The following is a 24,301-nucleotide window of genomic DNA, read 5'->3' as shown; positions in this document are numbered from 1 at the left end:
TAAAATCCATTATTTTCCTGAACTCTGAAAGAAAGGAAGGAAGGAAGAAAGATCACAAATTGCCTACATATGTGTGTCACTAAAACTTTTAAAGCGTGAGAGAAGCAAAGTACACAGGATGGTTCCAACCACAGAGACTCGGGATATTTTGTTCATTGGTAACTTATGGTTTGCTGCTGTTTGGATAATTGCAGCTGTACTTGGAAATGCTTCGTTAACTCCCATTAGCTTGTTTGAGGAATGGAAGTAGATTTAGAATTTGTCTTCATGTTACATCTTTATAGCATAAGTAAAGTTACATAGCAAATTTTTTGATCAGCCGTGCTTCTTGAAAGATGAGGCAATTGTTTTTCAACTTTGAGTAACTCTTTAGTTCAATATTCGGTGCTGACAGACTTTCCTAATTTGTATTAGTATATTTTCCTCTAATAGGACATATAATGAGTATATATATTTTTGATGATCAAGAAGTGTGCAATGGATAATTTTAAGCAAAAAATGTTATTATTTCTGTACGTAAAGAAACTATAAAAAATTGAAAAAATGCCCAAAATGAATTCCAGGTCTTTACTTGTTGGCTGGTTTTACCAGGTCCAAGACATGGGTTTGTTTTCTAGGGGGTTGCCCTTTGCCCTAAAAGTTTATTGAAAATCTCCTTACTTCAACTGTTTATCTATATTCCTACCTCTTTTTTTCTTTCATTTGGAGTTCTTCCCATTTGGGGCTCTGATTGTTGTTTTCCAGGATTTGATTAAATCTTCCACTTGTCCATTGGGAAATGCAGCCTGTACTGAATTTGCTTCACAGCATATGATGTAGATTGTTGATGGTCAGGTGGATCCAGTCACATACAAACTGGCAGGGGCTTCAATTGGAAGGTCTCCAGGCCGCAGAAGAGGGAGTCTGTACCAGTTGGTTGTGGTGTGGGGGCGGCCCGGTGAGGAAACATTACGCATTTGATGAGACGGCCGGCCAGCAGAAGACATACGATTCAGTAATTTGCTTTTGACTTTGGGCATGTCATTGTAGGAGGTATTGCAGCTTGAGAGACAGATGGGAGGACAGCTCCTAGAAGAACCTAAGGCTCTTCATTTTAAAGGCAGCACCCACAACCTGCGCCTGTCGATTCACGATATCACCCATTCCCTCTGGAAAAGCAAATTGCTGGCAAAATATCAGGTAAGGTTCCCAGGCTGAACCAAAGGACTGGAGACAGCTCCAAGAAAGAAGCCTAGGGGTGCCTGGGTGGCTCAGTTGGTTGTGTCTGACTCTTGGTTTTGGTTCAGGTCATGATCTCATGGTTCATGAGTTCAAGCCTGCATTGGGCTCAGTGCTGACAGTGCTGAGCCTGCTTGGGGTTCGTTCTCTCCCTCTCTCTCTCTCCCTTCCTCTGTCTCTCAAAAATACATAAGTAAACATTTTTAAAAAAGGAAAAAGGTCTAAAGTTATTTAGAAATCAGATATTACTCTCCTTGAAATTAATCCTGCATCGGTAGTTGTTTCTCTAAAATGGTGTTGAGTTTAGGATTTTTGAAAAATATTATAGAATATTTGAAAGAATTCTTTTCATATTTCTCCTTCAAATAATTGTACTGTTATTGTTTTATTTTTAGTAAAAAGGACTTCCAAGTCCATCATTTCATTTTCAGAATAAATGCTAGTATCGAATTGACCAGAACAGCCTCAAAAATGCCTTCATAAGGAAAACCAGAAGAACCGTGTTATCACATGTGACACAAATTAGGCCTCAGCCTTGCTAGGAAAATACATTTACATTGAAAACTTGGAAGGAACACCAATTTGGAAGTGGAAATAGCACCTGAAAATAAAATGTGGTCAGGATTTTATTAAATAAGAGCATAAAAATACTGGTCCAAAATCTCACTGCATGGATACATGGGGAAAGCAGAGGCCTCTCCAAGGGTTGTCCATTGCCCCCCTACCCCCGCATCTCTGAGCCCGAGCTCCCAGGAGGCTGTGCAACGCAATCTCTAGCCTCATACCCAGTCCCAGGAGATGCAGGCACACTTGGATAATCTGTGAATCCGTGTCTACATGCACGCAAATCCAATCCCACACCCCAGCACTGCAGCTAAGCTGGGTGCGACTTCCTGATATAAGTCAGTGAACATACTAAGAGTGAAGGGAAGGTTTCTAGTTCATTCTTAGTCTCATATATCTAGTACTTAAATATAAACTGTGGGAAACAAACTTCTTAGCTTGCCAACAGTCTGAAGCTTTCATAAGGGGTGCATACCAGGCCCTTCTGTATAACTCAGCACTTGGTAGAGGGATCAGGCTTTTGACTTTCTCATTAAATATCTTCCTTTGCTTTCTTCTCTCTCTTATTTTGCAACTGCCATAAAACCCCAGAAATATTTCCCTTTTATGACCTGTATCCTTTGTGCAATCATAATGGAAAATACTATTTTAATAATAATGATAATCTGCTATTAGTTCAAGCTAAGCCTTGAACTGGCTGAATTTGTAACATCTTCCAGACACTCCTGCACTTTGGTTTATCTCATTCAACCCCAGTAGGTCTATGATTAGGCTACTCTTTCGCTTACCTTTTCACAGATAAGGAAACTGAGGCACGGAAAGATTATCTCACCCCCACGTCACCAAATAGGCAAGGGGAGAGTGTTCGCATTTGTACTGAATTTGGCTCCAGAGCCTTAGTTCTTAACCACCATTGTTCTCCCCCCCCCCCCCCCCCCCCCTTTTTTTTTTTTTTTTTTAAACATATCTACCTTTTCTTTCCTTTATGGGAACAAGATTCTAGGATGGGCTCTTTAAGGTGGTCTAGAATTTTAGAAAATTTATGTCTGTTAGAGGCTTGGCGCTTTTTAGGCCAAGGATTTTCTGTGGCAGCTAATCGGCAGCCCACAGTTTCCCACTTGCAGTGAGTTCTGACTTTCCCCCCTGTCCTGTGCAGAGGGGGCATATAGGCATGAAAGCGAACTAGATCAGTGGTTTACCCTTTAGACTTTCTTTGCTTTTCTCCAGAATACCACGGCAGGGATTCCTTTTAATGAGCAATGACTGGAGTGTGTAGGTTTTATTTTGGGAATTGCTAAACTTTTGAAAAATCACTTACAATGGCTTCTTTTGTAAATGACAGAGAAGTGCAGACTGGTTAGGTAAATGGATTCTGGAGGCTGACCCCCTGGGTTCATATCTCAACTCTGTCACTTACTAGCTGTGGGATTGGAGGGTGGTAGATTTAACATCTCTGGGCCTCAGTTTTTTCATCTGAAAAGCGGGTTGGAGTGTCCCTACCCCTAAGCCTGTTGTGAGGGTGAAATAAGGTCACTTGTAATCCTGAGAAAAGGACTTGGCCATGCAGTGTCTGAGAGTCGCTTTTGGTATTAGCCCTTCATTGGTGGTTAACGTTTGTATACCCTTTAGGAAATTCCTTTTTATCATATATGGAGTGGGTCTCAAAGAAACCTCCACTGCACTTTCACCTTGGAAAGATTCAGCCTGAACACAGTGGAACTGGTTTGCAAACTCTGCGTGCGACAGGTGGAAGGAGAAGGGCAGATCTTCCAGCTAAACTGCACCGTGTCAGAGGTAAGAAGCTTTCTTGGCTGCTTCTGAAATCAGGGGAAAGAACGACCTTGGGAGGGAGAGGGGGTGTGGAGGATAAAGGTATCTCAGCATAGGCCATGTGGGAAGTCCTGAGAAGCTTCCTGTAGGTCCTATTTATTAATAGAATACTATTTTTAATGAACACAGGGAGCCAGATATATAAAAGAATATAATAGGAAATCCTTTTGGAGAAAGAAGGCTTTTATATTTAGTGACATGCATTTAAGGATCGTGTTCTAACTTTTTACAACAGATCTGAATTTCAAGTGTAAGGTTTAATTTAAGCAGCGTGTACACGGAGTAACTTTTCCCAGAGCGTCCCCTCGGAGCGCCATACTCTCCCCGTCCTCCTTTTGAACAGTAGAAACCCTGCACCCTGGAGGAACAAAGGAAAAGGAATCAGGCAAATGGTCAGAAGGCAACATTTCCTGGGGCCTCGAGGAGCCCAGCTCAGCGCTGCTTGCTGAACCACAAAGCGCAGGACTGTCGTATTTTTAAAACTACAGCGGGACGGCCTGTGATTTAAAAGACGGCTTCTCCCTCGCGGTGTCACGCGCGGTGACGAATGAAATGTGGCCCTGCGCCGTGTGGCGCGCTCCATGTTGCATTTGAGGGCTGTCTTCCATAGCAAACCAAGGAGGGGGGAGCCCGTCCGCTCCGGGATGCTCCAGCCTCCTTTCCCACAGCCTGCCCGGCCTCGGCCATCACTTCCTGCTGTAGTTTCGGGAGACTTTTGACTCATAAACAACTTTAGTCACAGACCCCGGTGACATTCATAAGGAATGATCTCGGTGTCAGGGCGCCATGGCAACCGCCCGGCCCTCCGGTGCGCAGGCCCGATCTCCCAGGCACACAGCACCACCCCTGCTGGCTCCGGAGGGTGTTTTCACTTTCTGGGCCCAGCGGGTCTGCAGAGTTCAATAACCGCCCAGCTCCAGGGACAACAAAGGCCGCGGAATTTGGGAGGGGGGCGAGGAGGTCTGCTCCTTTGATGCCTGCTTTCAGTTCAGTGCGAACGTTCGCGGCCTGATGAAAAGCTGGACGAGGCGCGGCCGCCAGTGAGAGAGCTGTTGGCGCGCCCCTCCCCCAGGGCCGCCAGCCCCACGCTGGGAAAAGAGTTTTGCATAGTGTAAGCCCAACTTAAGGACTTCCCTTGTCGTGCCAACGTAGAGGAAAGGTGATTTCTTTTGCAACTTGGTGGCGGTCAGCTCAGAGAGGCCATCCCTTCTGTGGCCTCGGAGGCCTTTGCCCGCGCGTGACGCACAAGCTCACATAACCAAGGGAGGGTCAGAAATGACTGGAGTCAGATGACTTTGGGTATTATGGGGCACTCTGCTGCTTTTACTTCTGGGTCACTGAGTCCCACCGTCGTGGTTAGCATTTGAATGCGGGTGCATGCGGCCCACAGAGGGGGACAGACACGTGGGGCTGGGTACTGATGTTGAGGAGCAAGGCTCGGCTCTGAACAATTGATCTGGAGAGCCCTGAGCCCCCTATCCTCATCAAAAGCTCCAAGTAGGGGTACACTGTGACTGACAAACCGTAACCAAACAGAGAAAAGGCGCCATTTGTGGTGCCTTTCTCCCGCACAGCGCTCCTTCCTAGGGTCACACAGCTAGCTGGCAGGTGGGCTGGGGTTGCAGTTCCAAAGTGCTATCTTCCAAGAATGAGCTGACTTGCCAGGAATGTGCTGCCCCCGCCCCCCAGCCACCCACCACTCAAGGCAGTCACCAGCAGTCATTTATAAAGCCATAGCCCTTGGCCTCTCTAGTCAGGAAGGACCTGTTGCCCCCCAGGGAGACCAGGCTGTGCTTGACATAGACCATGGTGATGTCAAGAGCCAGACAGTTGTTCTTCACTGAGTGCTTTGGCCAGAGATTTCTGAAGGAGAGACAAAGCCTTTAGTCTCACAGAGATGGGGTTTAATAATGAAAATGTCTGAAAGAGTAAAAGTAAGGGCATGAATGCATGCCCAAATGTAAGTAATTAAAGGTTTTACTTTTTTTTTTTTTTTTTTTTTAAGAGGGATATGGGCAGAGTAAGAACAGGGAAGCTATTCATCAACACCAGAGGAAAAAATAGTGTAGAGAAGAGAGGGAAATTTAAAGGCTCTTCAGACCTTCCATTTAGTTGTAGCTATATGCAAAGACCTCTGGTAGGAAATTCCCAAATGGACAGTCCCATGGGGATATGGGCCATTACTTAATCCCTCTTGCCTCAGTTTCCTCTTGTGTAAATTGATATAATAATAGCATGAAGTTTTGGGTCTGTTGTGAGAATGGAATGAGTGAATGGTAGTAAGTGCACTGAACAGAACTTGGCTTACAGCACATGTTCAGTTGATGTTCACCATTACTGCTCCCACCGATGCTATTAGGATCACTGAATTCTTGAGTAAACTCTGCCTCTGCAAGCTGTGGCATCTGTCATCAAATTAAACTTTAGATTCCCTTTTTATCAAAATAATAAAATAAAACTTCTGCCAGCCACTGTAAAAAGAAATGAATGGAAAATAAATCTCAATAAGTAAATAAATAAATATTAGTCCTCAGGGTAAAGGAGATAGCTTTTATTCCCAGGCTGGTTTTTCATACCTTGCTTTAGTTCATAGCTTTCAACCCTGAAAAAGGTAGAACTTGAGGAGGCAGTATTAGTCAATTGTTTTACTAACAGATTTCCAGATAATAATAACAGTTATAATTTCCTACATTTGCTAGAATAATCTTTGTGTACATCAGTCTGCTGTACTCATCTCATGCACTTACTCTTCAGTTTTCTAGAACCCGTTTAAACAATCATTAGGAAAATCTAGTTGCTGTTGTTTTGTTTTGTTTTGTTTTAAGAAAGAGAGGGCACAAATGGGGGAGGGGGCAGAGGGAGAGAGAGTATGTCAAGCAGGCTCCATGCTCAGTGTGGAGCCCGACACGAGGCTCAATCCCACGCCCCTGGGATTGTGACCTGGGCTGAAATCAAGAGCCGGATGCTCAACTGACTGAGCCAGCCAGGCACCCCAGGAAAACATTTTTTTTTTAAGTGGCTTTAGGAAGAAGAGTCAGAGTATGGGAGTGGAACGTTATTTCCACCGCCCAGTACTGAAAATGTGTGCCATCACCCACAGCAGCTGTTCGGCTAATGTTGAAAAATCGTTTGTCTAACTAAGGGAATCATAACATCAGAGACAGATGGTACCAATATCATAAACGATTATTGTAATAAGCATTCCATAAGAGTAAACTCTACTGTTACCTGGAAGTAAAGGAAGAACTAATAACTGAAGTTACTAGAAGAAATGGAAATGGAAGTATAGATGTATATTTTTCTTTTACCTCCAAGGCTGGTGTCAGCCATCTGGTAAGAGACGCAAAAAAGTTGTGCCCTATTGGGCTAATTTCATCCATGCAGAAATAAATAGGCACAGCAGACAGGGCTGGTGACTCAGACTTGGAAGGCCCACATGAAGTGGTAACGGTTTTTACTCATCAGGAAAAGGTTGACAACAAGAATACATGAACAAACCCTCCCGAGAGGCATGCCTGCCTTTACCTGGCCTTTACTTCAGGATTTAACGGTGAGAAGAGCCGTATTATTAGCCACATTTACCTGGAAGGATGCATAACACACTACTCTGTGGGTTGGGCCTCTGTCGGGATCTCTGTGGGATGGGCCTTTATCCCCTTTCTGTACGAGGAAAGATGTGTTCTTTCATTTCACCAAATTTGAATTGAGGAGCATCTGTGTGCAGGGCACTGTGCTGAGTACCAGGGGGATTCTGAGGATGACAAAAATACCCTCATCTCCAAGAAATTTAAGGAATCAAAAGAAATAACACATAAATATGGCCAACCTGCCCAGAGCAGATGTGTGGACCGGGAAAGGTACTGCAAGAGGTCCCAGGTTGGTGACTTTCGGTGGGTTTGTTCAGGGGAGGTACCCCAACATGTGTTTGGGTCCAGACTTTGAGGGATTTACCCAGCAAAGAGTAAGGGAAAGGGCAGAACTATCAGAGGTCCATCCTTTAAAAAGGCACTAGGAAGAGTGAGTGGTCCAGTCTGAGGAGAGTTTGAGTTCTGTCCAGGCAACATGAGACCGGGTCAGACTGTGAAGTGGTGGGAGAACGGGAGGATGGGGCCCCTACTGCATGTCAGGCCTGGACCCGTACTATGCAGGCATCGCCCCTCAGGCCTCATACCACCCAAGGGGGCAGGTGGCACAGGTATCCCTCACTGCGGGACTCCATGTGGTAGGAGGAGCATTTAAGGCTTTTTAATAAGAAAGAAAAGGGAGAAACATCAGCGTGGAACTTTGGGAAGATTAGTCTGGCATAGACCACAGGTAGTCAGTAAGGAGATGTGGCCAACAGCAAGCATACTCTCTGGGGAAGCAAGTCTGAGCTACACAAAGCATACTCCTTGTTGCTTCAGGCGCAAATTTAATCTTCACTGCCAGCAAGGGATAGTCATACCTGGGGATATGCGGCATTTCCTTCTAGGCTCTGTTGTTACTGTCCAGATAGGAAGCAAGCAGGATCTCAGCACGGGTGATGGCACTAAGCTGTGGAAATACCACGTGATTTCTCTTCCCCTCCACCTCCCAACCCATACATACATCATTTTTGCCTAATACGAGTGTTGAAGTCCTTTGGTTCAGAAATCCCCAACACAAATGCATTGATAAACACCATCACCTGCCCCTGGGTCATTCTTCTGCTCTCCTTTAAGTCCTGTGCCCTTGAGGTCAGGATTCCTCTGTCTTCAGGGTCCCTTGGAAGGAACTCTGTCAGATGGGGGAAAGATCTACAAGTCGTGTCTTCACTGGGGGACCCCAAATCCCACATGTTGCTAATGTGTTTCATTCATACCAGTCTTTTAACTGGCATGTGCTGGAATGAGCACAGAGGAGCAAATGGAATCCTCAGTCTCCGTTTGTCAGTTTTGGGGTTTTGAGGCCAAATACTGTGATGGCGGCCAACCCCATCGTGTGTATTATGGCAAAAAAAAAAAAAAAAAAAAAGTTTTGCTCTAATGTGCCCTCCCGGCCCCTGGATGGACCCTGTGCAGTGGGATTGCACAAGCCGAGCTGTGAGCCTTGGCAGTTGGCCCCAGAATACAGAACATACTGTCACTGAACACTGGGACACAGACAGCAGTGATCCCCACCAGGCAGGAGCAGTTTGGGGGGCTCTGGACAGTGGTGGCACTGACCCCCTGAGCCAAGCACTCTGCAAGACACCAGAGACTTCATGGTGACTGAAACTGTGTCTAGTTTATCCTCCAGCAACTAATTATGTACACCAAGGAGTTACCTGCTCTGAGAGAGAGAGGGAGAGAGAGATGACATTTAAAGTAGATTAAGTGGATTTTCTTTTATTGCTTTAATAGTTCCCAGGCAACATTTGCTTTTGCTTTCCTAACCAGCAGAAGTGATCAGAAAATGATTAGAGTTTCTCCTGCAGATGAAATTCAGATTTTGCATTTGTGCTGTTTTATGAGCTGAAACTATTTTAAGATCCAATTTATGATTTTCTCCCCTAAAATTAGATTGAACAAAAATAAGGGTGTACAGCAATTGGAGGATGCCATTAGCAGCTTGCCCTAAGGCAATCTACTGTGTTCACCATTTTCTGTAAAAAATTAGTCTTAATTTGATATCATTTGGAGGAGAGCTGTGTTCCATTTCATTCAACAAAAGCAGAACTGACTCTTCTTCTGCAGAGGTTAGAGAGAGAATTTACTTGGGCATTTGCCCAGGGCATTCCCCTCAGGGTCAAGACAGTTTCTAGAAGCTCTGAACTCCCAGCCTTCTAATCTCAGATCTGTTCATTCACAAAGAACTGCCCTTTCAAACATTTCTCCCCTCTTGAAATCTAAACCTTTAGGAGGATTGATAGTCCTCTCCCCTCTTTCATCCTGAACGGGATGAGAGAAAAGCTGCTATAGAATCCCACCAGAACTTCCACCAAGCCCAGCCCAGAGCGAAAACCTATACATTCAAGGCTATGCAAAGTCAGCACAGAAGTTACCTCTTCTTCTCGGCCAGGTCAGGTCCCGGCTTTCGGACAGGAAGAGGCCATTCTCTTCTTATTGCGCAAAGCAAGGCATTATGTCGATTGGTTCAATAGAGATTGCTTTTGTCTTTGGAAATAATGCTGTGTTGTTCCTGTGCCCAAACTACAGGAGCCTACTGGCATCGATCTGCCTCTGCTGGACCCAGCGAGCACCATCACCACCGTGACGGGACCCAGCGCTTTCAGCATCCCTCCACCTATCAGACAGAAGCTCTGTAGCAGCCTGGACGCCCCGCAGACGAGAGGTCATGACTGGCGGATGCTGGCCCATAAGCTGAACCTGGACAGGTGGGTATGGCTGGGCTCCTGTTTCTGTTAGACACAGAGCACCGGGGCTGATGCCCGTGAGACTTAGGGCAACCTTTGTTGTTTTCTACCCATACACCTGTTTACTTTTATTTTTACCTATTTACTTTTTGTCATTCTGCAAACCCGTATTAAGTGGCTTCTTTGCATCTTGCATCTTGGTCTCACAGACACCTTGTTGAGAGATATCCTGGGCTTATCTGACAAGACAAGGATCAGGTTTTGTGATCCACTTTGCAAAGCTGATGGGCTAAATGGCCCTAAATAATATATCCATTCACTTAAAGTAATTGTTGTTCCTCAACTCCGGTTGAACAAGAGCTGATGCTTGATGGTTAATTAACATGCTAATCACCGCATTGATACTGAGTTATAAAGAGACCTCAGGAGCCCTTCTTCGTGGAATGTTGCCATCACCACCAAGCACAAGACATGGCATGATCTGTCAAAGATGATCAGAGCCTGGGTTGGAAAGAAAACATAAGTGTTTTGATTTCCTGTTTAGGATATGACCCGTAGACATCTCGCCTCTTAAATTATCTTACTCAGAGTTGAGGTTAACAAAGTTAAACATCACATCTCCTGTCTGGGGCTGATCTAATTAAGCATGTGCTAGTTATTTAGGATGGCTCCCTGTAAACCACAGCTTCTCCAGTGGGACCCGGATACTTAAAAGACAAATGGAGAGACGGAAGGGTTTAGTACAGAGAAAATAGGTCTGTAAATCTCACCCTTCAGCACACTCTCCCATTCCCAATTACAGGTACTTGAATTACTTTGCTACCAAATCGAGCCCGACTGGCGTAATCCTGGATCTCTGGGAAGCACAGAACTTCCCAGATGGAAATTTGAGCATGCTGGCGGCTGTCCTGGAAGAAATGGGAAGGCATGAGACAGTGGTGTCTTTAGCAGCGGAAGGGCAGTACTGACTCGTGCTGGGACTGGAAATGAAGGACGGCAATGCACAGGGAGTCTGTGGCCGTCCAGGCCATCGCAGTTGAGAAGGAAATCCAGAATGGACCCAGACCGATGAGTTTCAAAGGCAAGACTGCAAGCGGGAGAGAGAAGGAAAACATAACACAACTGCTGATACACGTGCCCAATTTACTCGGACATCATCACAGGAGTTAAGAACAATTGTGTAAATTTGTACCTTGAATTTAGAAATCGACCTAATTTTCCTCTTAGTTGGGCTGTATGCTGTGTGGTACAGGATCTTACAGTTTCCTAGGAAACGCTTTTTATTGCTATCCAGGTATATGGATAAACTTTCTTAACAAACCCAATTTCTACAAACGTTGTTTACATCAAATTGGACAGGGATGCGGACACTGTCCATGGCTCGTTCTATTTTTGTTTAAATCATTTGAAGTTGAAGCTGTGGACGGTTTGTTGTGTCTATTTCAGATTAGTAATTTACAGAGAAATCACAGACTTTTGCTACAAACTGTGTGCATCAAGTGTCTCAGATAATCCTTCCATTGGTGTTCCGTTTCTAGAACTTGTAGAACCAGTGTTACTGTTTGTATCAGGGAGGTGGAGAATCTAAGTGTAAAGGAGAAATAACTAAGACTCTTTATTCCTTGAGGGCACCCATCTGGTGCCCTCCGGGAACAAAGCTGTAGCAATGCAGGGAAGACAGTGATTCATGTTCAGCCACACAAACAAGCATTTCTTCACCACGTGTGTGTTTGTAATACGCAATTTGAGGTGTTTTTTTAAAGGTATCATTATTATCATTATTATTATTAATGCGTATTTACAGGTATTCTAGTAAAAGGATTTTCTTTTAGCTTCTGTTTTTGTTAGCAGTACTGTTAGTATTTAGATATTGACTAGACCTGCTTCACTCTTCTCACATAAGGTGGGCGTGGTCACCAGTTTAATTAAAAGGCTTTGCTTCCTTGACCTTTTATCTTTCTTGCATCCTTCTGCACCAGAAAGATAGTCAGTGCTCACTGGCTTTGTCAGTCTCTTCTTTCAGCTCGCTCAGGCAAGGTCTTTCTCCTCCGAGTCTTGTTGGAAGAAGCGTTCTCTATTAAAGTTCACTGAATATTGTAGTTATGTGATTGCACACTGACTCCCCCAGGGTACTCTGTCTACTTTAGAGGCAGTGTGCATAGAGGAACAGCCTCCGAACTGGCAATCGGAAAACCAGTTCACATTCTGGCTTTGTCATTGTCTAGCTGTGCTACCTTGGGAAAGTCATTGAACCTCCCTGGACCTCAGTTTCCTCACGTGTCCAATGAAAGGGTGGAAGCATTAGATATTCTCAAGGTTCTAAAATGCTAGACTTCTCCTGTGATGTCTCCAGTCTCATTCATCAGTCTGAGGCCCACACTGGACGCTGACCTGGATCAATAAAGAGCTAGCTAGTCTCTTGCCCAGGCTACAGTATGCCTTCCAAATAGTTCCACCTTTGAAGAGGATGATCCTTACCTGTAACCTATTTGTCATGCTTCCCAGCCTCGTCTTTGTGCTGCTCACCAAGAGGTGGCATCCCTTTATTATCATTTTCTTTCCTCTTTGGGGACCACTTGCCTTCCTGACTCGTTGCAAGTTATGTTCTATTATTGTCTTAATCAAACGTTTTTAAAATTAAAAAAAAAATTAACCAAAAAGTAGTCAAACGACTACTTTGTGTAAACTATGGTATTTCCTGAGAATTATCACAGGCCCTTGGTTTTAACCCAGGGACTCCATTCATTCAACAGGTGGGAAATAAAGGGTCAATAGCCCAGAAGCCAAGCCACGACTGAACAACAAGCACCCATGTGTATGAATCAGAACCTTCAAAACATGGCCGTGGTTCACTTTTGGGCTAGAGGTATAGAGGTTACTGACTGGCATTGAACGAGAAATCATTTTAGATATTTTCCTCCTTCTTTACCCATATATTTCCTCTTCTATTTTGGTGACTTCTTAGTACGCCCAAGATTCCTCAAGGCATCCTCATCATTGAGGAACTACTGATACCTTGTTATGGAGCCTCTTCTCTCACCGTTTTTGTTTCTTATCTTCTGTTTGGGGCCTATTTTCCATAACCTGTCTCTCTCAGGCCACCCCTGCACCATAGATAAAAACATGTTACACTTATCGTGAAAGGAAAGGATTGCAGTAATAAATAAGTCCAGTGGATAATGTTTGTACCAATGCGTATTTGACCAAAAGATAGTAACACTGTATGCTACGTAAAAAGATTTTTAAATAGATATTTTTTTACAAAGAGGAGGACAAAAGATTGCTATTGTCCATTACTTCAGTTTGAAATAACTTCTCAAGATTGCTCATCAATACTGGTTTGGGGAGCTGTCATCTGTGGAAATCAAGAATTAGAAATCTGAAGGATGTTCAAAGGAACTTCCATGCCTAGTGGAAAGGAAAGAGTGGTTGATTCCTTGTAAGTGAGGTACTCATCTGTCATGGAACCTGTTATGTTCCCCATCAAGTGAATGGCAACTCCCTTACGTACAACACACCATTCATGTCCAATAATTTTCCCTACGAATTCTGATTTCCTTTTCCTTTGGAGTAAAATAATAGCAGTTAGGTTTCTCTCAAACTTAGAAGGTCCAGATTCAACAGTTCATTTCATAGAGAGCCACTCCATCATTCTATGTGACATGTCCTGCCTTTGATTCCTAGGGTTTCTATATAGCTTGTGAGGAAGGACGCGCTTATTACTTCTTTGGGATGGGGAAAGAAACTTATCATTTGTGCATAGTGCCATCTAGTGGTGCACAACGCAATCTATCCTAGTGTCACATAAAAATTCACGTAAAGTTGTTTGACAAAGGGAATTAATGGCTAAAGAGTCAGGATCTTTAGGACACACGTGGGTAAATTTTCACTTCAAATCTATAGTTTTCTTATTGTCACACTTCTTTACTTAAATCACCCATAAAAATTCCATGTCACTATGAGGCTAGTACACCAACTCTTTCACACACATTATGTATCAAGTTGGTTTGGGGTAATAGGAACGATAGAAATAAATCTGTGTATAAAACAGCTTTTGAAGAGTTGTCATGTTTAACATTTACATTTTTTATTGAGATTTGGATGTTTTAAATCTCCTACATTTAGTTTTCTAATATTTATTTTTGGAAATGTAAGAAGAATCCACTTACAAATAAGTTTTATATATGCAAATGACAGAACTGTGTCTAAGGAAGGGAGATTTGTGATTGGTAACCAGGACTGGAAGGAAGATTCCTTTCTGCTGAATGTGGGTGTCTAAAGGCAGAGGTCTCATCCCATTTTCATTTTATTCTCACCACATTCATTCAGATTTCCTTAGTCTGATCTGGAAGGAATAAAAACTGGATTCAGTACTGGTAACTGGACACAGGGTGATGACAAACATGTAACAGAGAACAGCCTTTTCACAAACTGTGTGGACACCAATGTGGACACTCACCTCCGCTACAAGGAAAAAATCCCCATCCTCAGATGAGTTCTTCAAAGGCAGGGCAATATTTTGGGTGAGGTGTCCAATACTCAACTGTAAAACCATTGCCCATTTTCATATGTACTATTATTTTAGAGATATTACTCTCTTAACCTTTAAACAGTAGAGCCATTCTTTAGGAAGAAGTCATGGAGACTGAGTTTAGGACACTCTGGAAATTAGATACTCTGTAATTTTTTTTTTAAGATATTTATTTCTCATGTAAGTTAGATACCTTCAAAGTAAGCATTCAGATGGTGGAATCAAGACTTTTTACTTCTGGAGAGAAGCAAACGAGGCTCTCGTCCTTTGTATCCCCGTGTGTATGACTGTCAGGAACACGGCGGATATGCTTTCGGTCCACTTCTGTCATCCACGTATGAGGAAGGGAGCCAGTAAGGTGATCACTAACTTCCTAGAATTCACAAGCCTTTGCCAGTATATGGTCTGCCCCCATGGGGTCAAGCAAATAAAAACTATATAAGGACCTGCAAGAGAGTGTAAAGAATGTAGAAGAAGTTTACATGTTGAATTTTCAGTCTTGAAGTTGAATGTGAGTTTTCTTTAGCTTTTGCTGAGCAGTTGCTCTGGACAAGTTATCTGTTTCACATAGAGACCTCAGTACAAGTCCAAGGGCCAATGAGGGAATAATGACCATGGAAACAGCTGAAATGAAACTGGGTTTTATCCATCTTCTTTGAGAATAGAGGAGCTTTTGTGAATCAGAATGTTGTTGCTTAAAGCCAATTATTTGTAAAGATGATAGTGGTCAATGAGCATTAGATTTTATAGATCCAATAAGGAAAATATTTTTATTATTATCTCAAGGTAATAAGACATTTTTTTTACCTTCCGAGTGCCTCATAGGACCAACTATTACACTTTGGGTTTTTTGTTTTTGTGTGGTTTTTTTTAACCTTGTTGAACTAATGTTGAATGAAATCCTTAGAACTTTGACTCTGTGCAATGAAGTGCTGTTTCTCTACCCTAAGAAATATATTTGTATAATCTCTGGCTGTAATGATCACTTTCAAAGATTTCCCTTGCATTCTCTAATGATTTTTTTTCAATGGAATAAGTCATAAGGGGAATAAATATATTGCAACCAATGTTAATTTAAACCTGTGTCCATACAGGTCAAGTTAGCTAAATGGAGTCATAAGTATTTCCAGAATTCATGCCTAAAACCTGCTATTTTCAAAAGGCAGGGGTGGGGGGAGGGGGGAATGGCAACGTATGTCACTGGGTAGGTTTTCCCTGTGAACTAAGACTAACAACTTTCTGATCCTTCAGGCTTACTGGCCTTGCGCTTGCCCCCATTTTCAGAAACCCTACTTAAAAAAAAAAATCTGTCTTCAGAAGAGTTCAGGGCTCCCAGCTTTTCTGGTAGGCTTGTCCCCTCCTCCTATTGATTTGTGGTGGGATTATTAATGAGCTCATTCAACCAAATGTAACATATGCTCCTCGACCGATTTTAGAATGGCTGAGGGAGGCATCACCAAGACAAACCACTAGGAACTCCACAAATGTGCTGGTACACAAACCCCAGCAGCCGTCAGAACGCACTGTTGGTAAGAGGCTGTTTCCCAGCCAGCCATACACTTAGACTCTCGGGGATTGAAGAGATCTTCCAGAATCCAAAGTTGGGAATCTCTGCAGAATGTCTCAAGAGTTGTGGCCGGTACACCAGTTGTTCAGAAGACAACGAGGAAGCTGCCCTGAGACACAGTCAGCTGCCCACCAGCCAAAGTATTTGGCACTGTATACCAGCCTCTTAACATGCCATTTGAGATTTGTGCCTCGGCAATATTGTAAATTGCCGAAGGCCATCACACTTCAGGGCCCATTATAAATATTCTCAAATTCTATGTGTCATCCTTCAATTCCAAAGATCTGTTGGAATTGGGGCTATCAGAGCTGCTGTTGAGCCTGATGGCGCTGACCCAGGGTGCAGTAACCCTCATTTCTGGAGTTCAGAATGTGAATCATAGGCCGGTATCTCTGAGCGGTAGCCTAGGAGTTGATGAGCCATTGACCTCTGCACCTCGGCACGATGGTGAGGCAATATCCAAGAATCGTGACGTGAGCTATCTTCTCCAGGCTAAAACAAACCTGTTTTAGAACAGCTTAAAAGAGCAAGAAATCTACAGCCAGTGGAAAATGCCTTTGCCTTTTTATACTCTTAAGGTCTCATATGACGCCTGTAATCCTAGGGGCTTAAGTTCAAGTGCGTACCCCTCCAGGCTTTGGGAAAGAAAGAGGACAGCAATCAGAACAAGCTGAGTGGTTTGCGTTCTCCCCCTCACTCTTCCCTCAATCTGCTATTGGTACCGAATCCCTCGCCCTCCAGACAGAATGCATTCAGCCAATTGCAGGGAATATCATCAGTGTGTGTGTGTTGGGTGTCAGTGTTGTACATGTTCACCGAGTTTAACGTTGAGCTGTAGCAAGTTGGTGACCTTCCGCTTCGCTCTTTCTAAAGAAGACAGGCAGTGTTTGTCAGAGAGAAATCCCCAGCAGTCTGTGTTGAAGAGCCTGTGTCATCCACCTGCTGTTCCCTTTGGAACAGTTCAACTGCAGAAGTGTCGGATTGAGATTTTGTGCTTTGTCATTTTTCTTTTGGAAACACGACAACACAACTTTGGCTTTTCAGATACGGAACACTTCTTTTGTTGTTGTGGAGTTCCCTCTTGCTGTATCTTCTATGCAATTCCTTTTCTAGAAAACCCCTGGTGGAGGAGTGCTCTCTGGGCATCCCGTCCACCATGCCGCTGTGTGGTGAAGGTGAGGGATGCCGGCTCTGGGTGTGCCTCTTCTCTCTCCCTGCTGCCTCTCCCCATTTTTCCTGCAGTCCCTTGGTTTGTAAATTGCCTGCATTTATTCTGTCAGCCAACATGTACAAAATGTAAGAAAGAATTTTTAAACAGGTAATAAATTATATTTATAAGCAACAGAGTGCTACCTCCTTTGTTTCTTCATAACAAAACACTCCTGTGTGAAGGGTCACCCTGCGTTTCTTTCGGACACAAAAGCCCTTGGAGTCCGCAAGGATGGTAATCACAGCCTCCCTTGGGGACAGGATGAAGGTTCTGGAATCAGTGTTTCTCAAGCCTCTCTGCACATTATAATCACCTGAGTAGCTTTAAAAACCACTAGTGCCTGGAGGTGCCTGGGTGGCTCAGTTGATTAAGTGCCATACTCTTGATTTCAGCTCAGGTCATGATACCACAGTCATGAGACCGAGCCCCGTGTTGGGCTCCGTGCTGAGTGTGGAGCCCGCTTAAGATTTATATTCCCTCTCTCTCGCTCTCTCCCTCTCTCTTCTCCTCCCCGTCTCAAGCTCACTCTCAAAATACACAAACACACCACTAGTACCTGGCTCCCAACCCTAGAGGCTCTGATTTTATAGGTCTAGGGGGTAGCCTGGTTGTCGAGAGCTTTTTAATGGCCCCCAGGTGATAGTGGTGAGCAGTAAATGGGGAGAACCAGTCTTAGAGCAGCATCAGAAGGTCCTGGGGACCTTGTGGATAAAAAGAATATGGGGCTCTACCCCAAGAGACCTGATTTTAAATGAAATCAGTTGTTTGCAAACAACTACGCTAATCGGTAGGGCATGAAAGATGAGCCCGGTAACACAGGATGCCCAGAGCTATGGCAAATGCCACCGGTACAGGACACCCCGTCACCCCTTTAGAGCGAGCCAGCAGAAGGCTCCAAGCGTGCGGTGGATGATGGCCATGAAACGAGTAGAATCAAAGGCGGCTCCTCCCTTAGTGAGAGAACTACTTGGAGCCGTGTCCTTGGACGGATCGCAATCTGCCCACCCCTGCTCAGCTGGGATCACAGGAGTGGATGACAATTGTACCAATGCTGAGAAAATGCCCCCTCCTGAGGCCTGGGAGACAGTGACTTCAGACAGATTTAAAGCTGGGGTCACAAACTCAAATGTTTGTCAGGACTAAGGAAGTAGTGACTGTGTGTAAAACTGGAACCTCGGGAAAAGAAAAGGCAGAAGTGGGTTCTATGGCTGGACTAGAGATTTCAACTCCATCCAAAAAGATGAAAATACAGGGGCACCCGGGTGGCTCAGTCGGTTGAGCGTCTGACTTCAGCTCAGGTTCATGAGTTCGAGCCCCGCATCGGGCTCGCTGCTGTCAGCGCAGGGCCCGCTTCGGATCCTCTGTTCCCCCCTCTCTGTGCCCCTCCCCCGCTTGCACTTCCTCAAAAATAAACAGACACTTAAAAAACAAAGATGAAAATACAATTAAAGAATCAAACGGTACTTCTCAAAGAAAGCACAGGGTGGTAAGACTCCCCCATGCCGTCCACTGACCCCTACTCTGGAGCGTTGGCAGCTGGGATCCCTGTTGGGAAAGCTGAACCTATGAGAGCTACCAAATGAGTCTGTGAGGGCGCTGACATGCGACCTGGGCTGGGGACACTACGGAGCTCTCTAAGGCCTGGCCTCCCACTGTATCTGTCCTTCTGGGCCAGCACACAGGCACCAGGCAAAGAACCTTCTTCTGTCCCAGAGGTCCTGCAGCTCAGAACCTAGGGTAGAAATTACTTTCCAGAAACAAAAGTCCTTCTAAGAGTGGGGTTGTAACAAATGACTTGTGCCAAGAGAAGGTTCTGTTCTCCTGAGCTGGGATTTACTACCCATCTCCCTTCAAGTCCCATGCATGGCCATAGCATATAGAAGTGGGGCACAGAGAGGGGCGAAGAGGTGTGCCCACAGTGAACTGTGAATTCTTTAAACATCGCTAGCTTATATCCTGTTGAACTCACGTCGGTGAGGAAAAGCTTCTGCTACGTGCTGGGTGGGGCCTTCATGTACTTCACAAATTCATCTCATGTGCTTCTCATGAGAGCCCTAAGCAGATGGGTATTTTTATCCCATATACAGGGGAGAAAACGGTGCTCAGATTCTATACTTCCACAGAAGTGAGAAAGTGAAAACCACGGAACGTGAGCCAAGTCGATCTGAATCCCAGTGCTGGGATGAATTCCCTTGGCCCAAGTGCAGCTGGCTAAATGCAGCCAGTCACACGAACACTTTGGGGTCCCTGGTAACTAAGGGAGTATTCTTATACTGTCTGTGCCCAAACGATCCCGGGCTTCTCTCCTGACCCAGTCTCCAATGGATCCCTCAAAACTAAACTTTCTACCTTACCTGCCAAGATTCACAATCCAAGCAGAAATAACCCAATCCTTTCCCTCTCCCTTTGCAGAGGGCTTTCTCTGGTCCAAGGGGACACCGTTTCCAGGGCAAAGGCAATAGCCTCCTTCTTCCATACCCCACGTGTCACGGCTGGGAGGAAAGATGGGGTGTTTGTCATTCGCGGCCCTTGCATGGAACCCACTGCTTTGTGCTTCAGCCTACCAGGCCCGACCGGCCTCTGTCCGGACTCACTGCCCTCATAGACCATCCCCCATTTTCCTGTGGCCCTGGAGAACTTGGCCTCACAGGCTTCCTTTCCTTAGACTGCTACCATCCTCAGGGGCCCCAGGATCCATGAAGACCTATCCAAAAGCCTTACTGTTGGGTTCTTCTTTCGGTATCGATAATCTTGTCCACTAGCTAAATCCCTGCACTCCTGTGACCGCACCCTCCTGCCCGTCCTTAGCCTTGCTGCTCTCTCTCTGAAGCGTCATGTGGACTGCAGCCCCTGTCACTGCTGGTACACCACCCCAACCCCGGAAGGGTTCTCTGTCCTTGGACCTAGTTTCCCTCCACCCACCAGCTGCCTCCTCTTCAATCCCTTCTCTGGGCCACGTCAGCCATCTCCCTGGATGGTGGTGATCCGCGTTTTGCATGATCCATGACTACATGTGCCCGAAAACCTTCAACCCTGAGTGAATGTTTGTTGCAGGCCCCAGGCCTACGCTTCGGGACTGACAGAAACCACACAGGAAAGTGGCACCATGACTTTGTACCGCCAGCTAATATTCAGCAATGGCTGAGCGCTGACTTCATGCCGGATGCGTGGAGGGCTTCGTCTTCAGGATGGCGTCACACATTAGGTAATATTATTCTCAACTCGAAGGGACAGAAAAGGAGTCTCTGTGAGGTGCACACAGGTCTGTTGTCACACAACTGAGGGTATGAGAGGCTCCACACAGGCCGCCTGGCAATCCACAGCCCACCCTCTCGGCCGCTAAGCCACACGGTCAGTCCCATCTGCGAACCGGGCCCTCAGCGCTGCCTGTAACCATCTGGCTGCAATTTTCCACGGCGCAATTTTAAACTGTCTCACTTGTCCTAAACCCCTCACTTCCCTACCTTGCCTCTCGCTCTCAACAGATGACTGTGCCTCCTAATTACAGAGAAGACAGAAGCCATCAGACCATTTATCTCGCTCTCCCGCCACCAAACACATAAGCTTACCTGCATCATTTTCTTCCACGGCTGCCTTCCCGCCTGTTACAATGTGACATTTTCAAAGATGGAAAAAAGGCACAACTATAAGATAACAGACATGTTCTTTCCAAGGGGATAAAGAATCCATTTTATTTCAGTGGGGGGGGGGGGGGAGGGGGGAATGTTAAAACAAAGCCATATACAATTTGTAACAAATACAATTGTTTGTTCCCTAGTCCTGAATAATTACAGTATATACAAATTCAATAAGGCACTGGTTCCCCAAAAGAACACAAATGAATCTTCTTTTGAAACAGACAGACAACAAAACCCCTTATATATTGCCAACTTTTCTCCAAAAAATATGGCATTGTTCTTTGTTTTGTTTTACAAGAGGAATCATAATTGCTAAATTAAACCACTTCTGATGCCACTTCTTTCATTTCCACTGCTATGCGACCGAGTTTTCTAAAGAGATATAACTGCAGAACTATTCAAGTTTAAAAAAAAAAATTGCCTTCAGTGCCTTCCCGCTCACAAAGAGGAACCAGAACAGACCAACGGCGTAAACCTCCGTAACATCTAATGACTATGCATGACTCTAGGAACACGAAATTCTGTCGTTATTCAGTATTTCCTGTACCTGAGTACACAACAATCGAAATGTGTCAAGGAATTCCCTGGAAACAAAATCTTGGCATGTTTTCTAAGAAGCTTTATGTTTGAAGAATAAACAGAACAGTCTCTAGTGGCCTGTGAGCGGTGCTGTCTGGCAAGGCCAAGCCCTGTCTCCTCATACACGACGTTCATAGCACTGTCACTTGTGACTTAACCAACTACATGCTTTCATAAATAAATATTATGTTTCATTTAGTACTTTATCATCCATAATATTTTACTCTCTAATCCACATAATGGAGTTGTGCCAGACTCCAAACTGAACATAATATTTATATATACATATATATTTATATACTATATACACACATACATAAACTATAAACCTGAACATCTTAGCATACAAAACTCACATTAGCTAGCAACTAATATTTTAGGATTCCCTTGGAGGGGAGGGAGTGATTAGAAGAAAATCTTAGTCTTTGAAATAGTCTTGAAAGGAAACAACTGACTACAGTAATTTTCAGGTTCCCACTTATTCTATTGAAAGACAAAAGAAAAAAACAAAATTCACTTCTGAGCTACTAAAAATTTAAAAATCAGAAAGTATGATTTGGAAGTGAGTAGGTAGTCCCTTTAAGAACAATTTAGTATTCCCTAAATAAGGTGGGTTTGGGTAAGATACAAAGAAAAGTCTACTCATAAATAAATGCCTATCTCATTGAAAGACACTAACAACTAAATGGGTCTTTTTAAATATATCAAGACTAATTTTTAAATGTTCATAGTGAGTAAATCAGGTTGAGGATTAGAAAGCAAGCTATAGATTTTTCCAAAACAACTAAACAAATAATATAGAAGAAATTTGGATACTATTTTAATTTCTTCCCATTCTTCATTGGAACCAAGTCCCCCCTACAAATCTAGTTTACTTTCAAATCATCACCTCCCCACAAAGTATTTTGATTGAAGTTACCCATGTATAAAAATTTACCAAAAATAACACACATTTTTATCTAAGAGGTAAGCCCAACCTCGCTTAAATTTAGGGAAAATCAAGAAACACAACTGCGTCCCCACTCAACGGGCATCAATGTTTGCTTATTTGTTTGTAGATTATCTAATTTAGAGGCACTGAAGTTTCTCTCCAAGGCTCAGATGATTATCACACTTCATTGTACGCATGCATTCCTTCCAAGCTATCACAGGGGATACAATGTGACCCAAGGGAAAGGAACCTTTGGGTTGAGATTCAGGTGATTTTAATCTCACTAAAAGCAGCCTTCTGATTACAATTCTATTTGGAAATGAGTGTTTTTAATCTGGCAGAAACAAACATTGTTCCTATTCAAGGGTTAAGAAAATCTTCGTTACACACAAAACGCGGCTCTAAAGCACTGGGAAGAGAATGCTGACTACAGAACACTCTTTCTCCTGATGTTCTCCCCAACTGTAAGCACAGCTCACAACCACTCTGTGCTCTAAGACGTTTTCAGGTTGAACAAGTCACCAGCTGCAGGCCTACTCCAGAAGTGAGGAGAACATTTTCTCATTTTTCATGCAGCTGTCACATTTTCAAACACCCTCCATCCTTCAGGCACCAACTGGTGAAAATGTGTTATAAAACACTGCCCCCTGGAGTATTCTGGAAGGAACGTCGTGTTTAAAAAGACCAAGAAGTACTTCCCCAACTCTTTACTAAACACTGCAGAATCTCTAAGAAACAAAAGAAAACCACAGTAAGGAAACATAGACGGATACAGGTGAGAGGGGTGTGCACAATTTTAAGCTTTATGTTCCTGTTGCTGAGGAATATTGGCCCTGTCAATGATCTGACTCACGTTCCTCAAAAGTTCAAACCCCACAGAGCCGAGTAGGTGAGGAGATGCTTTGCACAAGTGCCACAGAGAAGAAAAATAAATAAATTAATGAACAAGTGAACTGAACGTCATGAAAATAAAATAAACTGAGTCAGCACTCTTAAGACGTGAAATTATCATTTAGGGTGAGTATGCTCGATCCATATCTATCTTAGAATAATAAATCACAGCAGCCATAATATTTTGTGCCCTCCACTTGCTCTCTTCTGCTGTCCCCTCTGGAGGTTATATTTCTACTTTTAAATTAAAATTTAGTTAAATTAATATGACATGCTTTCTCTCCTTCCCTTCACTCAGACACAAAAGAGACAGACAACAACAAAAAGAAACTGTCATTATCTATATACAAAATAAGACAGGCATACTTTCCCTTGTGCTTCTAAGGCGGGCTTTCCTGCACAGATAAGAGACAAGCCATTTGCACCCCCAAGCCTCATCTTCTACCTTACTGACATATTTTTCTTACAACACAGGAGCAAAATTAGCTCTATTTTAAAGAGGCTTGTTTACAACAAAACTGATGGCAATTTTATGTAATATCGATCCTTTCGTTTGAGAGATCAAAAACATGCATGGGTCAGTTCTCTGCACCTAAAAACAGCTCTGTTTGTGTTTAATGAAAAGGAAAGGATTTTACCGTGACAGAAACGCCTTAAAAGAACCAGAAACACAAAGTGGTTCTAAAGAAAAGCATCAACACTTACTACTTCTCACAGAGTCACATGAAACCTTCATTTGTTCCATATTGTCTGAAGCTACGAAGGGTCACCTGCAGGAACCCCCAAACGAGGTCCCAGACAGGTGGCATCTGTACCCAGGTGCATTCACATTGCTGTGGCGGCCCCTAAATTCAGGGCTGGCCAAAGTGGTCTGAGGAGGCAGAACCGGGGAGATTTTCAGAGGAGTTCCACTCTGTGTTCTCCAACTTCACAGACTGTCTCTTGGTTTGAAGAGTGCAACAAAATTATACTAATGGAAAAAGGTATTTTAAAACTTGCCTTCCGGCAGAATTTCTGGGAAGACCTTTT

General features: G+C 44.0%; 1 protein-coding gene across 2 annotated transcripts in view; it reads left to right on the top strand.

Annotated features, from left to right (window-relative positions):
- Nucleotides 1-17,359, top strand: part of UNC5C (unc-5 netrin receptor C) — a 357,621-nt gene extending 340,262 nt beyond the window's left edge. For both annotated transcript variants that reach the window (XM_049630896.1, XM_049630897.1), the window contains 4 exons: nucleotides 1,030-1,179; nucleotides 3,412-3,576; nucleotides 9,768-9,946; nucleotides 10,728-17,359. In XM_049630896.1, coding sequence (XP_049486853.1) covers nucleotides 1,030-1,179; nucleotides 3,412-3,576; nucleotides 9,768-9,946; nucleotides 10,728-10,893 — 660 coding nt within the window. In that variant the 3' untranslated portion in view covers nucleotides 10,894-17,359. The remainder of the gene's footprint in view (nucleotides 1-1,029; nucleotides 1,180-3,411; nucleotides 3,577-9,767; nucleotides 9,947-10,727) is intronic.
- The last annotated feature ends 6,942 nt before the right edge of the window (nucleotides 17,360-24,301 follow it).

The sequence above is a fragment of the Panthera uncia genome, chromosome B1 (assembly GCF_023721935.1).
Source record: "Panthera uncia isolate 11264 chromosome B1, Puncia_PCG_1.0, whole genome shotgun sequence".
Classification (NCBI taxonomy): domain Eukaryota; kingdom Metazoa; phylum Chordata; class Mammalia; order Carnivora; family Felidae; genus Panthera; species Panthera uncia.
Note: the sequence above shows the minus strand (reverse complement) of the source record. Positions and strands in the feature narration are given on the sequence as shown.